Source organism: Garra rufa, chromosome 15 (genome assembly GCF_049309525.1).
Source record: "Garra rufa chromosome 15, GarRuf1.0, whole genome shotgun sequence".
Lineage (NCBI taxonomy): Eukaryota > Metazoa > Chordata > Actinopteri > Cypriniformes > Cyprinidae > Garra > Garra rufa.
Window position 1 is genome coordinate 22,052,035 of NC_133375.1, and position 18,110 is coordinate 22,070,144.

At 39.1% G+C, this 18,110-nt stretch overlaps 2 protein-coding genes across 2 annotated transcripts; both read left to right on the plus strand.

The window, feature by feature from the left end:
- LOC141287037 (kelch-like protein 12) lies at positions 1 to 5,646 on the plus strand. The gene is made up of 8 exons (XM_073819176.1): positions 1 to 1,121; positions 1,196 to 1,310; positions 1,490 to 1,596; positions 1,706 to 1,901; positions 2,239 to 2,397; positions 2,598 to 2,696; positions 4,397 to 4,583; positions 4,702 to 5,646. Exons 1-8 carry the CDS (start codon positions 1,074 to 1,076, stop codon positions 4,826 to 4,828), a joined length of 1,038 nt encoding a protein of 345 aa, XP_073675277.1. The 5' UTR covers positions 1 to 1,073; the 3' UTR covers positions 4,829 to 5,646.
- Positions 5,647 to 7,388: 1,742 nt separating this feature from the next.
- Positions 7,389 to 17,769, plus strand: tuba5 (tubulin alpha 5). The gene is made up of 5 exons (XM_073819692.1): positions 7,389 to 7,517; positions 9,539 to 9,761; positions 11,073 to 11,221; positions 16,418 to 17,098; positions 17,187 to 17,769. Exons 1-5 carry the CDS (start codon positions 7,515 to 7,517, stop codon positions 17,478 to 17,480), a joined length of 1,350 nt encoding a protein of 449 aa, XP_073675793.1. The 5' UTR covers positions 7,389 to 7,514; the 3' UTR covers positions 17,481 to 17,769.
- Positions 17,770 to 18,110: the final 341 nt, after the last annotated feature.

Below are 18,110 nucleotides of genomic sequence, written 5' to 3' on the forward strand. Positions count from 1 at the left end.
CTATGTTACGTCAGAACTCGTAACTGGGAGTACATCGATCTAGTACGAGTTCACGGGTGGGAAGTCACGGTTTTGACTGCCGTTCCAGTGCACTTTCACTGGTAGAAGTTTGGAAAAACACGGGTTACGGGTTGCCTGGAATGCGGCATAAGTGCACCGGAAGGACTGCCGCTTTTGCATAGTATTGCTTACTGTTTAACAATCATTTAAAACGGACAGTTCCAGTAGTAAGATTTAATTTTTTATCTTGAACTATGTCAAGGAATTTACGTATAAACCCTGGTTAAACAATTTAATAATCAATATACAACGAATTGTACCCGTGTTGTACGCTGTATTACGCAGAGGACGGGCGTGTTGTAAAATGAACGGACGGATGATTCAGCTGCGGGCGCCATGGTCTGGCGAGTGCATTATGGGATATCTCTAGCTGTTGAGCGTACATCGGTTGTACACTCGTTTTTGCGGTGCATTGTGGGATTGAATGAGTGCACTCGGGAACATCCACTATGGTTTCGAACACCAATTAAAATGGCTGTCCCAGGGGGCGATTTCGGATACAGCCCTAGTCTGAGTTAGACATTAGTCTGCAAAGTTTGCATATAGGAACCAGTTCAGGCTGGTTTTGAGCAAAGTACTTAACTGCAAGTTTGAAATTATATTTCTCTTGTGATTTTGAGACTTTTAGTCACTTTCAGTAATGAAATGCAAGCACAAACCTATTACCCTGCTTTTTTGTCTTGTTTTATACACATGGACTCTCTCAAACAAAAACATCTGGCTTTTTTGTTGTTAAATTCCTGTCTCTCACCACCGTCCCTTTATTCTAAAGGTATAATTGCAGTGTTTGGACTTAAATTTATGGTTACTCAAAGAAGTAGCAGATCTAAAGCCATGAAAATTAAAAAGCAACAAATAAAGTTTTGCTACAGGGGTTTGTGCCTAAACAAATCTGTGTATTATGTATGTAGGTTGACTCAGAAGAGCCTGTATTCGAGGCAGTTCTGAACTGGGTGAAGCACAACAGAAAAGAGAGAGAGCCCTACCTGCCCGATCTGCTGGAGTATGTCCGCATGCCGCTGCTCACCCCACGATACATCACAGATGTCATTGACATAGAGGTCAGATTCTGTATTTTGTGTGCATTATTGCGTGATATTTGTACATGATATTGAGTGTTACGTCTACGTTTTAGCCATTGATACGCTGCAGTCTGCCATGTCGAGATTTGGTGGATGAAGCAAAGAAGTTTCACCTCCGGCCCGAGTTACGCAGCGAGATGCAGAGTCCTCGAACCCAAGCAAGACTCGGTCTGATGCCTCTGTGTGTTTTTAGTATTTAGGCCTGAAATCCTTCAGTCTAATTGATCCTCAGTATATATTAATCATTATGTCAGTTCACTGTTTCGCTGAATTAGTTTTGCGTGTTTTAACATGATTTTCTTGTGAGGCGTTGTAAAACTACTTTTTGACACTGGAATGGGTTTCAGGTGCCAAAGAGGTTCTCTTGGTAATTGGAGGATTTGGCAGCCAACAATCGCCCATTGACGTTGTTGAGAAGTATGATCCTAAAACCAGAGAGTGGAGCTTTCTTCCTGTAAGTTTTATGTTGTCCATTGATTAAAAGTTTTTTACATGTTAGTGTAATGCTGTATGAATTCTAAGAGCAGAAGTTTTTATTTCATTTATACATATTTGTGTTCCAGAACATTGCAAGGAAGCGACGTTACGTTGCCACCGTCGCCCTGAATGATCGTGTCTATGTTATCGGTGGGTACGATGGCCGATCACGGTTGAGTTCAGTTGAGTGTTTGGACTACACAGCAGATGAAGATGGAGTCTGGTACTCGGTCGCAACAATGAATGTACGCAGAGGCCTTGCAGGAGCTACAACCCTTGGAGGTACGTTTCCTGTAGCTTCTTTTGGATTCTGGGTTAAGGTGGGTCATTTATGAAGACTTTCAGAAACATGAGCATTGAACAGAGCGGTACAGTTCACATGAGACCGAAACAGAATCTGCTAACCAAACGGGTTCAGTGAGTCTGAATTATGTGGGTTTGGTGGATGTACAGCAGACAATGTTGAAATGTCTTCAAACAATGTTCTTATGCTACATTGCCTGAAGTGCTTCACTTTTGCAAGTTGGTTGAACAAACCACCTTTGTGTCAATCAGATTGTTGGTATTTTTAGAACTAGTCAGGCTTATACTGATTTCTTTTTTCTTTTTCTCTTCACAGATATGATCTATGTTGCGGGTGGATTTGATGGTAGCAGACGTCACACTAGCATGGAGCGTTATGATCCTAATATTGACCAGTGGAGCATGTTGGGAGATATGCAGACTGCCAGGGAGGGAGCAGGACTTGTTGTAGCCAGTGGACTTATTTACTGTTTAGGTAACGTTTTGTTTTGTTGTAAAAGGTAAATAAATATGAGTTGAGGTCTAGGGTGATTTCTTTTGGTTGTCTTGTGCAGAGAATCCAGCAATAAAGTTGTTTATAACTAGCTTTTATAATGGAAGGAAGTTAAAGGGCATGGCAAAAACAGACTGTAGCCTTTCAGACATGGTAAACATTGTGTTGTGTTGTGGATCCAGGTGGTTATGATGGTCTGAACATCCTGAATTCTGTAGAGCGGTATGACCCTCACACAGGACACTGGACCAGCGTCACTCCCATGGCCAACAAACGCTCAGGTACACTCGCATGAGAATCTAAACTTGCTAACACATTTTCTTATTCTATAGCAGGTCCTAAAAATAAGTCTCTTAGCTACGTTTACACTGCAGGCAAATTTGGCCCAAATCTGATTTTTGTTTTGTTTTGTTTTTTTGCTCACATCTGTTTTTCTCATGACAGTTTGAACAGCACAAAGCTGAATCTGATCTTTTCAATTCCAATCTGTGCCACTTCCATGTGTGGTACTAAATCCGATACAGGTCAGATGTTTTGCAATGTGACTGCAGTGTGAGGAGTCATATCAGAATTCATACAACTTTCACATCACTCTGCGCTCATGGATGCAAGATTTTACATGCCCAAAGTTATCAAGACAGTTGTGAAAGGTAGTCAGTGGAAGTACAGTGATGTGTCAGAACTCATAAATATTACACTGACAATCCTATGTACAAGCAAAATATAGGCTCATATCATAAGTTTCAAAACTCTGCTCTTTTCTGTCACATCCCTGTGTTTAGTTTTCATATTGCCTCCACATAATTTTTCTGGCCTCTGCGGCAGATCACGATAAATAAACACATTATTGCTTACTTTGTCCTCCGTATTTACTTCCGTATGATACCAAGGATGGATTTATTTAATAATAATAATAAAAAACCAGTAAAACAGTAATATTGTGAAATATTGTATGGAAGAGAAAATGAAAAACGTAACTTTTGCTTCATATAAACGTAGGGTGCGTTCACACTTGTCATATTTGGTTTGTTTAAAACAAACTCTGGTGCAATTAGTTAGTGCAGTTCATATGACTAAGTGTGAACGCTGCCATCTGAACCCTGGTGCACACCAGAGAAGCGGACCGAGGCTGCTAAAAAGATGGGTCTCGGTCAACTTCTAAATGAACTCTGGTGCGGTTTGTTTGAAATATGAACACGACATGGACCAAATACTTCTAAACAAACCAAAAACAGGAAGTAATGACAAGATGCGACACTATGCAACATGATTTCACAAAGGGAACACGTGGTGTATCCAAAACAAAATGAGCTGAGGGCAAACATAGAGCAATAAGAAGATAAGTTGCCTTTTATGAGTTCGCAGGTGGCGAAAATAAAATAATATACACGCAACAATGAGCGTACAGCAGAGGGCATTGGGTGTATATGACTTAAAGCGGCACTGATCAAACTGATCTGTAAATGGATACTTTGTCATACCTGCAGCACTGCTTTAAGTAACTGGTGAGTTCTGTCACAAAATATACGTCATTCAACCCAACCAATCAGGTTGTGAACGTATCACTAGGCCTTTAGGTTCAGTATCTTTAGGTTCGCTGTCAAAAATGACAGTGTGAACGCTAAGCAGACTAGGACCAAATGTATAATTTTCCTTTTTTGTCCGGACCAAATGAACCAAACAAACTGAACTTATAGACACACCCTTAAAGGCATACGCCTATGTCCTCCGTTGGAAGTTTTTTTTTTAAATGGATATTTTTCATACACAAACGCTTACATTCACTTGAGAAGACCTTTATTAACCCCCCGGAGCCGTGTAGAGTACTTTTTATGATGGATGGATGCACTTTATTTTTCTTCCAGATCTAGACTACCGTTTACTGCCATTATAAAGTTTGGAAGATCCAGGATATTTTTTTAATATAACTCTCACTGTATTCATGTACGATACTATATACTGTGACTGCTTTCATCTACAGGTGCCGGTGTGGCTTTGCTGAATGATCACATATATGTTGTCGGGGGGTTTGACGGCACGGCCCACCTGTCTTCCGTAGAGGTGTACAACATCCGCACAGATTATTGGACCACTGTGGCCAATATGACCACACCACGCTGCTACGTAGGAGCCACTGTCCTGAGAGGCCGCCTATATGCCATTGCAGGGTAAGATGTCAATATAGCATGGTAGACTCTTCTCTTTTGGGTCTTTGTCTATACTTCCAGAAAATTAGTGAATGACTTCATCTTCTGCTTTGATATTGCATCTGTGCTCTTTCTGCAGATACGATGGGAACTCACTGCTGAGCAGCATTGAATGTTACGACCCTGTGATTGATAGCTGGGAGGTGGTGACGTCAATGGCAACACAACGCTGTGATGCAGGAGTTTGTGTGCTTAGAGAAAAATGAGAAGAGAAACAATTCTGACATAGAGGCGCTTTTAACACCTGGACGCTGGAATCTGTGCTCCACTGCTTGGTGGAGCATCAGATCCCATTACCAGCTTTTTTATGACTTTCCGTTTTTTGGATTTAAAGTTTTGTTGCCATCTGAGATCCGAGTCCTTGTTTTCCCTGGATGAGGGAGAAAACACTAACTTTATGATACATTCGACATGTGTGTTTTGCCACCATGTTTTTGTCCTCTTCATACAGACTCTGATCCCTGTGAGATTTACTCAGTTGGGTCCTTTAAAGTGCAATATAATAATCTACTGGTGTCATAATGTCTCGGAGAAGAGACAAGTATGTGTATGCCTTACTGCCCAAGTGACTGAATCCTTCCTGAAGAAGTGAACATTGCCAGATTCATCAGGATGTGACAACATAGGTGCTTTGTGTAATCGGTCAATCCTGTCGTTGATGTCCATTTTGATAGTCTCTGGTTGCTGGGGCTCCTTTCGTTGACTTGACCCTTTATCTTCGTGCCTGAAGCACCAGGGATTTTTCCATCATCATGTACAGAACCAGAAATCATGAAGCCAATGTGCTGGTGTTTTAAGTGTGTTTAATAGTGTGAATCCAAATGCTCGGGTGAATTTATTTCACCTACCTGCTCTCTCAGTGAAACTGTGTCGTTGAATACTGGAAACTGACCCATTAATATGAATGAAGGATGACTTGCATGGTGGATGTTCTACACTCTATTATTGATGTGGTATGCAGTTTTAATAGTGTGACTCTCCATGATAAAGACAATAAAAGACAAGTCTGTTTATCATGTAACAATTTAAGCTTCACGTCATCAGCTTACTTGTAGGAAGATTTCAAAATAGATGCTCCACTTCAATATGAAGCCATACTTGCTGATTTTTGCCATAGCCATATCCTCCACCAAAATTACAAAAAATTATACAGACCAAGGGGTCTGGTGATTTTACTGTGATTTCATAATTTTTTCCTCATTTTTGTCCTGTCGTATATATCCTACTGAAACAGGAAATTTAGGGCCAGGGTTGCCAAGTCTGGTTTTCCCATAATGGGTCAGGCTTCCGGTCTCATCCGCATACACCTTTTTTTTTCTTTTTCTTTTTTAGCTGTACCAAATGGCTTGTTTTGCTCCTTGATATTGCAAATCTGTGTTTTACCATGTTATTTTCATCTATTATCTTAATTATGAACACACTGGTTTGTAGTGCAAACAGTTTTACCTTATACTGCAGGTTGTGATTCTTCTCATTGTTTCCCTATCGCAGATAATGAACCAGAAGTCTCACCCATAGGCTTACTTCCGCGATGAAGAAAAAGGTTAATATTTCACTAAAATGCATGTACTGAAGTATTTTTTTTTTATATTCTACCAATGATAAAACCGCGGTAGATGTTTTGTGAAGGAGGGTCACTGTTAAGGAGCCCTTGAGCTGTGTTTATGATTGCTGCGATATATTGGTTTTCAACAGTGACTGTAAAATATGTACGTTATGTATGAGAATTGCATATTGGAGTTTTGATATTTGGATATATGGTCATTGCACTACCTTTGGGCTATTTTTGATTGGCCATTGAGCTACTTTTTTTCTGTGCAGATCTGGCAACCCTATTTTGGATGTCTGTGTCTAATTCTGCCTTCAAGTGCACCTGGGAAACTATACTATATACTATGGAGTGTTTTCACTATGTGTCTTCAATCAGCCATATTGGTGGCACTGAGGATAAACAGTGCTACTGAACTGAACAGAACTTGCATATTTTGCTGATTGTAGCTGCTGAAAATGATCAATTACGGTCATGTTTTGGACTGTACTAATCGCCAGACTGTGAAAAACGTGGAATACTGTACTATAGACTACCAAAAGTTATGACAAATCAAGCAGAAGAGTGCGGGGAAAAAAACATACCTTCAAGTGCACCTGGGAAACTCATACTATTCAAGAAACGTAACATGGAAGTAGCCTAAATTAAGCAAAATAATTATTTTGTGAACAATAAACCCCAGACAACTACATCTGATTTAAAAATAATGAAATATACTAATTTCTGACTTATTTATACATGGTATCATTTTAACAAACCATAAAAGTTGAGTAATTAAAACTTTACATTTTAACTTTACAGAACAAAAATGGTCAATGTTTTGGCCTTGTTAGTTTCTCTGTTACTCAGCATACTCGAGAGCTCTTGTGAAAAACATCTGTCGAACGAAATACCTGAAGCACCTCAGAGGAAATTTGAACTTTCCTCGGAAACCTCCCCCCTCTCCTGAAGGAAGACAAAAAGATATGAATAATTCACTCAGCCGATAACCTGTTTTCTTGTCAGGAAAAGGCGGAAGCAGGGCTTAAACCTTTTTCGCTTTCGACAACGGTTACAATTGTTGCAATACTTTTAAATGTAAAGATGAGTGTTTGGGTACACCAATCGTATGGCGAGGAGGGCGCTGATGCTGCCGCTGGCCAATGGCGTACTGCAGCGGGCGGCGTGAGCGCGCACGCGGTTATATAAAAGGAACTGCGCAGTTTTGGCCTCTCATTGCTGTGTTGACGGAGACACGTAACGCGTCTACACTCAACGGAGCTCAAAAACAACTTTTGGTGACTTTCGCACCGAAAGACTTTAACAGTTTCTCAAAAACTTGTATCTACGAAGACTGAGTCAAAATGGTAAGTTGTGATTTTAGTCTCTCAAATAAAAATTCTTTACAGCTTTAATTAAAAGTCAAGCGTGGTCGAATTATGTTTGACGCTGCGCTTTATTAAACTAAGCATCTGAAAGGGGCTGTTCAAATAAATTTTAAAGTGCTGTTATCCGTCCTTAAATTTAACTTCCTAGTCAGTGTGACTTAGCTTTTTTCGTCGAACGCAAAATGACACTGTGATGATTAACATCCTTTATTGTCGTTCAAATAGATGCAATTAGCAACATGAGAGTGGTTTAACGTTAAGTTCTGGATGAACTGTACCTTTTAGACATTATCACATTGTCAACCAACTGCAAACGTAGTTTTATGTCCTATCTCTTCCGTGTCTTCGTTTTTCATTTCTTCAAATGTTTCACGTGCTTTTATGCAGGAAGTGTGACACTTTTTGTACTCGTACAAAATTATTATATGTAAGTTTTTTTCTGACCTGTATGTATGATTTGAGCGTAATATGATAAACAACTCGGAAGCTCCGCTTGAGGAATTCATGGAATCTCACCGCAGAGGCCGCTCACGCGCGCAGTCCGGTAAGAGCGCGAGGCTGGGGGATGGGTAGTCTGCTGACTGGTTTTCCCCCAAATTCTAGAGACTTTTAGCCCTCAAGATACACTTGCAGCGGTCATTCTTTAAAAGTACCGTTAATCGTTTTTATCGTTGCTTTGATGTTGCTGGCTGAATAATAATTCTCTTGTTCCTCTATTGTGCAATAGTTCAGGTTACTAGCTCCTTCCTGTCGCCCATTTTGTGATAAAGCGCTAGAAATTTGAGAACTCGACTGAGTCACTTTCTTACTCAGTCTTAACCTGTCCTGAAACATAGGTTGTGCTCTTTTCAAGTTCTGTGCTTGCATTACCATTTTTCACCAGGATAGTTCACCTAATATTGAGAACTGTCCTTTGTTGTTCCAAACCTGTGTAGCTTTTTTTCCCCTCCCTCAAATGGGGACATTAGGCAAAATTATCAGCTTCAGTCAGCTTTCCAGTAATTGCATCCTTTCTGTCCATCTAACAGCATCTTTTTTTTTTTTTCTTCCACCTAAAGTCATACAGGTTTGAAACATTCCTAAAGCATTCTGAGAGATTCAGGAAGTACATACTTGGATATTATATACTGGATATTAGTCTAGTTTTCTTTAGTCTTGAGGCCAGACCAAATAATGATTCATTCAATCACCAAATGCAAGAATCTGAGCTTTCAACTCCAGTTAGTGGTTGAACTGTAATTATAGTTTCAAGTTCAGCTGCATGAGGAAGTTAGGACTTCAATTAGAGTTTCAGCTATGCAAGGTTCAAAGTCAACATGCAACAATAAACTGACTCCAACTTGACAGCCACTACTCACATTTTTAAATGAAGGATCACCCAAAAATGAAAATGTTGTCATTAATGAATCACCATGTCGATCCAAAGTTTATCTTCAGAGCACAAATTAAAATATTTTTGATAAAATCTGAGAGCTTTCTGACCATCATTACATAACACGGGTCCTACCACACTCAAGGCACAGAAACATATTAAGGATGTTGTTAAAATAGTCCATGTGCTATCAGTGGTTCAACTGTAGTTTTACAAGAAGTATTTTCATAGCTTCATTAAATTACAGTTGAACCATTGTTACATGGAATATTTTAATGACGTTTCAGTGCCTTAATCATGGTAGGACTCTATGGAGGGTCCGGAAGCTCTTCTATTTCATCAAAAGTATCTTAATTTGTGTTTTGAAGATGAATGAAGGTCTTATTGACTATTTACCTATACATTTATTTGCCACTGAAGAGCTGCCTGGACAAAATGTAAGGTTTGGGACATAAACATTATTTACATCAGGTTTTAACAAAAAGAAAGTATGTAGAAGACCTTCAACATTGGGAAAGCTTAGCCGTCATGTACTAGGATCACCAGGTTTATGTGCCTGGACCCAGCAGTTGGTTGGCAGCCATTTAAATCTTAGTCTCTCTCTCTCTCTTCTCTCTCTTTGGTGCAGCGTGAGTGCATCTCCATCCATGTGGGCCAGGCTGGAGTACAGATGGGCAATGCATGCTGGGAGTTGTATTGCCTGGAGCATGGCATCCAGCCTGATGGCAATATGCCCAGTGATAAGACCCCTGGTGTCGTAGACGACTCCTTTAACACTTTCTTCAATGAGACTGGCTCTGGAAAGCATGTCCCACGAGCTGTGTTTGTGGATCTGGAGCCTTCAGTCATTGGTGAGTGTGTGTGTGTGTGTGTTTGTTTTTTTTTTTTTTCCAATACATATGATTTCAGTACATGTGATTGCTATTATGAAACCAATCTTTTTGTTGCAAATCAATGTTTTATTATGGCGAAATGCCCTAACTTAAAGGAAGGGTTCACCCAAAAATTAAAAATCTGTTATTATGTTGTTGTCAGAGAGCTCTTGGATTTCCTCAAATATCTTATGTTGTGTTCCAAACATGAGCAAAGGTCCTATGAGTTTTTCATGATATGAGGCTGAGTAATTGATGACAGGATTTTCATTTTTGGTCAAACTATCCTTTTAATGTGTACATTATTTCCACTAGTGTTGTCACGATACTGGAATTTCTAACTTCGATACCTTAAAAATATCGATTTTCGATACCACAATATTAGTTTTTTTTTTTTTTTTTTTTTTTTTTAATTAAAGATAAATATAGTCTAGAACATGACATTGAGGTATATGCATATGTACACTGTACACTGCTACAGCCCTGTTCAGCTTCATTTGAGTTTGAGCTTTATACTTTATTTGCTGTTCAAATACAACTGGTAGTGTAGGTCGTAAACTTAAAGTTAATTTAAACTATAATTTACTAATACATTAATTAAAATCCAAAGTTATATCTGTTTATAATTTTTTTTTTTTTATTGGACCAAAGCTAACATGATCAGTTTTATTTTTATCTACCGTTATCAAATATTCTGTAACAAATGCATTGCTCATCGTTCATAAATGCTGGTTAATAGATGTTCATTATTTGATGAACAGATTTTAATGGATGAACATTATTTGATGAACAGATTTTAATGCCAGATTCAAAATCAATGATTAACAAACGTGTGCATCACACGTGAAAACAATGCTCAGTTGCTGACTGGATAAACATAAAGACAAATTGCAGAATTTAAGTAATGATTTAAAAAAAATAAAAATAAAGTTAAAGCACAGTTCATTTACATTTGACCGCAGTTAAAGTATTTACTCGTCTAAGATTCCTCAATCTGATTATATTAACGAACTACGATAAAAAAAACAGGACAACACTCATATCAGCAACAATAATAGGCAATCTTATTTAATGATTCAGTAATGTTAAATTGAGAACAGTTACCAGCCTCTCGAAATTCTTTATAGATCCGGGTGTCTGTCTTTCAGGTGCTTTGCGAAATAAAAATATCGATATTTTTGACAACACTAATCTCTACCATCCAGAGTTTGGATGGTTTCAACTAAAGGCTGGTTTTACATTTTAAAAAGCTCAAAATAAGATGTAATATACCTGTATTTTATGTTTCAGGTGAAGTTAGAAGTGGAATCTACAGACAGTTGTTCCACCCGGAGCAGCTCATCTCTGGGAAAGAAGATGCTGCGAACAATTATGCCCGTGGCCATTACACTGTTGGCAAGGAGATTATTGATATAGTGATGGAGCGTATCCGCAAACTGGTATGAATTATGATCGAGCTACAGAGAAACACAAAGCAGGGACACACTGATAAGATCATAGAAATATTAGTTTTAACTGTTCATTTGAATAAGTTTAAAGTAAAAAAGATAAGATCAAGAGACATCACTGTGGAAAAAAAAAATATTACTCTTTTATTTACATTTGAACATAAAGTGGCACGTCCAAAATTATTCATACCCTTCTCAATTAATGAATAAGCCTTTTTCGGCTCCTACAGCATTCAAATGCTTCCTATAATTGCTGGCCTGTTTTTTTTTTTTTTTTTTTTTTTTTTTTTTTTTTTTGCATGTCTCCACTGGTATTTTTGCCCATTCATCTTTGGCATTCATCTTTGAGCTCCAACTCCTTCAGGTTGGAGGGTCTCCTTGCCATCACCCTGATCTTTAGCTCCCTCCACAGATTCTCAATTGGATTTAAGTCAGGACTCTGGCTGGGCCACTGCAAAACGTTAATGTTTTTGTCTGCTAACCATTTCTTCACCACTTTTGCTGTGTGTTTTGGGTCATTGTCGTGCTGAAATGTCCACTGGTGCCCAAGGCCAAGTTTCTCTGCAGACTGCCTGATGTTGTTGTGACAATGGATTAGGGCTGGGCGATTTGGCAAAAATGTAATCTTGATATTTTTTTCCCATATTGAACGATGACGATATATATTTTGATATAAGCTGTTGATGTTGCCAGCTTTAAAATAGTATCCCAACAATGACTAAAGCCACAAAAATTAAAGGGTTCATTAGATTACATTTTAAAGTATAGTTTATTAACAAATACAGATTACAGATTTGGCCTTAATTAAAACAACTTATTGAAATAAATTTAAAAAATAAGTTGTGACAGAGTATGGTAAATGAGAGTAAATGTACAAAATGTAAACACAAAATTATTGTAAAAACATAATTTGTAACAATTTCTTTATTTCTTTATTATTTATTATTATTGACACAATTGTTTATTTTCTCTATTATAGGTTGAGCTATTTAAATTAGAGGCAACCACTGCATTTTGAAACAATCTACAGTATAAATAACAAATTACGACAGTTCTTTCTTAATCGTATTAAGTGCAGACAATTCAGCCATAATCAAAGTAGGCTACTCCCTCATTATTCAAAGTGCAAATAGAGACCGAATATTTCAAGCATGATACAGAGCTATAGACATACAACCTATCATAGCCTACATACTAATAACAGCCTAGATATGTCATGTAGCCTAATTTGCGTGCATTGCGGAGTCACTCACTAAACAAGGGGGATTAAAATTGCTTTTGAATGCGCGTGCGTTTTTTGCTTTTGGTTTCAGTTTTCACAATCGCGCCAAACTCTCAGCTGAGCTGATAGTCACTCTTCAGATTGCCAAACCACTTATATAACGGAATTCGTGCTACCTTTTTTTGTCGACAATTTCAACATCTTTGGATAATAACTCGAAGTTAGTTTCACTTTCGTCGCTGCTTCCACTCTTTCCTTTTTTTTTTTTTTTTTTTTTCACGTCCTGGTGTTAAGTTTGCTTTGCAAAGTGCGGTAGGAAATGAACTTTGTACTTTGACGTGCACACGCACGCTGCACGCTGATTGGCTGTTGTCGCATATTTCTGCTGTGTGATTGGCTCTTAGATTAATCCATATCGAGCAAAAAATGTCTAGAGCTTATCGTTATTAACATAAATTTTATCGCGATTCGATATGATATCGTTTATCGGCCCAGCCCTACAATGGATGTATTGCTACTTTTTCATGGTGCTGTTTACTGTGATTAGGTTCCCTGGTCCACCGGCTAAAAAAAAAAACACCCCCAAAACATTAGGTTCCCTCCACCATGTTTGACAGTGGGGATGGAGTTCTTAGGGTTGAAGGCTTCTTTTTTTTTTTTAAGGCAAATGAAGGCTACATCATTGTGGCCAAACAATTCAATTATTGTTTCATCTGACCATAAAACAGAAGACCAGAAGTTGTCGTCTTTGTCCAGATGAGCATTTGCAATGGCCAAGCAGGCTTTTGTGTGTCTTATCTGGAGAAGTGGTGTTTTCTATTCGGTATTCGGCCTTCGGCCAAGCATTTCATTATTCGGCTTCGGCCAAGATTTTCATTTCGGTGCATCCCTAGTGTTTTCCTTGGTCTGCGTCTATGAAACCCAGGGGTGTGCAGTGTCCGTTAAACTGTCTGCCTTGATGTTTCAACCAGTATTGTATTTTATTTTTTTAAAGATTTATTTTTGACATTTTGACAGACTTTATTGAGATCAGACAGATCAGAAGTGACAGGAAATGTAGTGGGAGAATGTTGGGGGGCGGGTCAGGGAAAGGTCCTTGAGTCAGGATTCGAACACGGGACGCCCGGAGCGCAATGACGCTGTTTGTCGGCGCGCTGCCCACAAGGTTATCGGCGCCGACATCTGTCCTCTTTTAATTTCTTTTTTTCCTTCCCTCTTACTCTCCCTCTCCCTCAAAACTGGACTTATAACTCACATTTGTGGAACAAAAGGTAAAATTGAAATTGACTTTTCACACAATTCTGATAATTGGTGAGTTTATATCCCACTATTCTGACTTTATATCACAAAATTCTGTGGGAGGTAAAGGCAGAATTGTAAGTTTATGACTTGCGCTTTTTATCCTGCAATTTTAACGTTCTCAAAATTGCAACTTATTTCTTCAACTACAATTTTGAGAACATGTCAGTCTTTTTTCTCGAAATTGGACTTTATAACTCCCAATTGCAAGGAAATTAAAGTCAGAATTAAAAGTTTGCAATTCTGACTTTTTTTTTATTTTTTCTCACAATTCCCAGTTTATATCTCACTGTTATATCAAACTATTCTATGGGGGAAAAAACACATTGTGAGTTTATATCTTGCAATTCTGACTTTATTTCTCGCCAATTGAATATAAATTTTAAAATCACAATAGCCATTTATTTATTTATTTTTTTTTATTCAGTGGCAGAAACGGGCTTCCCTACATTCTTTTAACACAAGGAAGTGAAAGGCATTGTGCAAATGATTTCTGAGAGCTACAGGGAAATGCAAGTATGTACTGATAAGACCAAACTAGTATTCCTGTTATTGCAATATTATTTTTATTTTTTTTATTTTTTTCATCCTTATGTTTCAAACCACTCTTCTATGACTTCCTTCTGCGGAAAATAATATTTTAAAAGGATAGTTCACCCAAAAATGAGAATTTGATGTTTATCTGCTTACCCCCAGGGCATCCAAGATGTAGGTGACTTTGTTTCTTTAGCAGAACACAAAGAAAGATATTTAACGAAAACCGGTGCAGTCTGCCAGCCAAATAATGGAAGTGGATGGGCACCAGACCTTTAAAAGTAGGGATGCACGATATGAAAAATTCTTACCGATAATTAAGTCCTTCTTTTGGCCGATACCGATAACCAATACATTCATATTTTTATATGATAATTGTGCACACAGGAGAATACAAAATCTAAGATAAACTAATTAAATTTATATTATATATCTGGGTCTAACAATCATAGCAAACAGTCCTGACTGTTCAAATGTTTTTATTTTTTTGTGTAAGGCACCACAATTCTAAATAAAATAAAATGCTTTGACATTTTGTCAACCTGGAAAAAATGAAAAGTGCATCATGGAGTAAAGTCAGATGTCCAAATGTCTGTGGTAAAGCTTACATGTAGTCCATTCTTATTGATCATATTATGAATGTGTGCAGCAGCCAAATCGTACAACGCAGGGAATAAAACATCAGAATCGAGATATAAACATCTCAACTCTTCAGAATGCTGCAAGCGCAACGCAGGTCATGTGACATGAACCAACCACTCAGCTTTATCCTTTCCCTTAATAACACTGAAAGCACTGTCAAGGTGGAGAAACAGCTTATCAAAGCTGTACAGGAATAAACATTTTTAAATAAATTTGATAACAGAGCTACTGCAAGTGATTTTTAATGCTGAAAATCTATTTATTCTTTGCTGAAACTACCGCGTCTTTATGGAGAGCGCATGTCATGGCTACTTAGCAACAGCAGACGCCACTGGAGCTCAAACTACAGAGCGGTTTGGCAAAGACTTTGGGTTTGGAAAGAAAGAGAAGGCGGCGCTTCAGCGTTTTCCACGCGTTTTTAGGCGCGACATGTGAACGGCCCCTAAAACAGATTCACCGCTGAAGTGAGATATAAGATTGTTAAAACTTAACGGCTTTTTACCTCCTCTCGGAATCCTTGCTAAACATGTGTTGCAAATAGCAGTAGCATCGTCCTCCTCTGTCACCGTGGAAAAACTTCCAGACCTGCGAAGGCGATGATGTCGACACAGATGATGACGTATTAAACGCGACAAAGGCTGAGAGTCACTGCAGTTTACAGCTGCAGTCACTTGCACTCGGAAAGCAGTATCTTTGATACACAGCCACGAGCTTATCATCCGGCTCGTTACACGTGTACACGCTCTGGCGTAGTATACACAAATGCCGTACGGGGAAATCGGTGAAAAGTCCTGGATGAATTTGCGCAAGCAAACGTAATCTTTTAGCTTTAAATTGGTTTGAACAATCAGGATAAGCGCAAGTTATTACCATTTTGAATAGCTGCTATACCCAAAATCTCTGCACTGTGTTAACAATGAGTGTTGTATTCATGTGACAGATCGCTTCTGGTATTTGCGTATACTACGCCAGAGCGCATACACACGTAACATGCCTGATGCTAAACTCGTGCTCATGACAGATGGACGTGGCTGTGTATCAAAGGTAAAAAATGATATAAATACTGTTCAGTTTCTCGCAAAAAACGATCGTTTCATGTCTTAGGTGTCTTGTCACGAGTCGCAGCGTGTAATTTGGATTTGTCTGTGCATGTTTTTGTTTACTTTTAAAGGTCTGGTGCCCATCCACTCATATTATTTGGCTGACAGACTGCACCAGTTTTTGTTAATCTTTGTTTGTGTTCTGCTGAGGAAACAAAGTCACCTACATCTTGGATGCCCTGGGGATAAGCAGATAAACATCAAATTTTCATTTTGGGGTGAACTATCCCTTTAAAGTTTGCAACATCCCTTTTGGGGATTGATTGATATGGACAAAACCATGTGTACATTGAAAAAACACTATCCTTTTAAGTGCAGTTTAGACCAATATGTCTGATATATATTTTTTTTTATTTTTTTTTTCCCCCTCTTCTCTCCCTCCTGTTCTAGTCGGACCAGTGCACCGGTCTCCAGGGTTTCCTTATTTTCCACAGTTTTGGTGGAGGCACAGGCTCTGGTTTCACATCTCTGCTGATGGAGCGTCTTTCAGTAGACTACGGCAAGAAATCCAAGCTCGAGTTTGCCATCTATCCCGCTCCTCAGATCTCCACCGCTGTGGTCGAGCCATACAACTCCATCCTAACCACCCACACCACTCTTGAGCACTCTGACTGCGCCTTCATGGTAGATAACGAGGCCATCTACGACATCTGTCGCAGAAACCTTGACATTGAGCGTCCCTCCTACACCAACCTCAATCGTCTCATCGGTCAGATTGTCTCCTCCATCACCGCCTCCCTCCGCTTTGATGGTGCCCTCAATGTTGATCTGACAGAGTTTCAGACCAATCTGGTGCCATATCCCAGAATCCACTTCCCCCTGGTCACATACGCCCCTATCATCTCTGCTGAGAAGGCTTACCATGAGCAGCTGTCCGTGTCTGAGATCACCAGTGCCTGCTTTGAGCCATCCAATCAGATGGTGAAGTGTGACCCCAGACATGGGAAGTACATGGCCTGCTGTATGCTGTATCGTGGTGATGTCGTACCCAAAGATGTGAATGCTGCCATTGCTAACATCAAGACCAAACGCTCAATCCAGTTTGTGGACTGGTGCCCAACTGGATTTAAGGTAGGAGAGATTGATGAGATAACATATCTAGTGTTATTTCTTCAAATTTTATTTATTAAATTTAACAATGTGTCCTCCGTATCAACAGGTTGGCATCAATTACCAGCCACCCACAGCGGTCCCAGGTGGAGACTTGGCCAAGGTGCAAAGAGCCGTATGCATGCTGAGCAACACCACGGCTATTGCCGAGGCTTGGGCCCGTCTGGACCACAAGTTTGATCTGATGTACGCAAAGCGTGCCTTCGTTCACTGGTATGTCGGAGAAGGAATGGAAGAGGGAGAGTTCTCTGAGGCCAGAGAGGATCTTGCCGCACTGGAGAAAGATTATGAGGAGGTTGGCACGGACTCTGTGGAGGATGAAGAGGACGGAGAGGAGTATTAAAGACCCATTTTACACACTGGTTTGCAGTCAGAAGTGAAACTGGTCTACTCCAGCACTTATGAGCAATGTTTACCTCTCCGTTGTCAAGTTGCCTTATGCCCAATGATGGAGAATAATGCCCTGATGTGTAATTTAAAAGTTCTTTTTCTATACCTCTATTCTGTCTGATTTCAAAGAAATGAGTTGCCAAAGGCATTTCTATCTGTGAACACTTGTTTTGTAAGCTGTCTTTGTCTCTCACACATAATGTAAGTGACTGATACGGTTTCAAAATAAATTGTCAAAAATGTTTGATTGTGTATTGATTCCCTAACTACAGTTGAAGTCAGAAGTTTGCATACACCTTGCAGAAATTAATTTTACTAAAATAAATACAAAATGCAGATTTTTTTTTTTTTTTTTGTACTGATCTAAATGACATTTAACACAATACACCATGTAGTCCACAAGAGAAAATTGTGTTTTTCCTTCTGGAGCATCAGTGAGCATTTGGATAGTAAGGCTGATGATACACTGGGCAACTTTTTGAGCAATGTTGCCGGGCAACTTTGCCAAGTGTTGCTGTCAATGGGCAACCAGGTGAGAGACAGGGCCCACGATTGATCTAAATTATCCAGATAGAAATCTGTT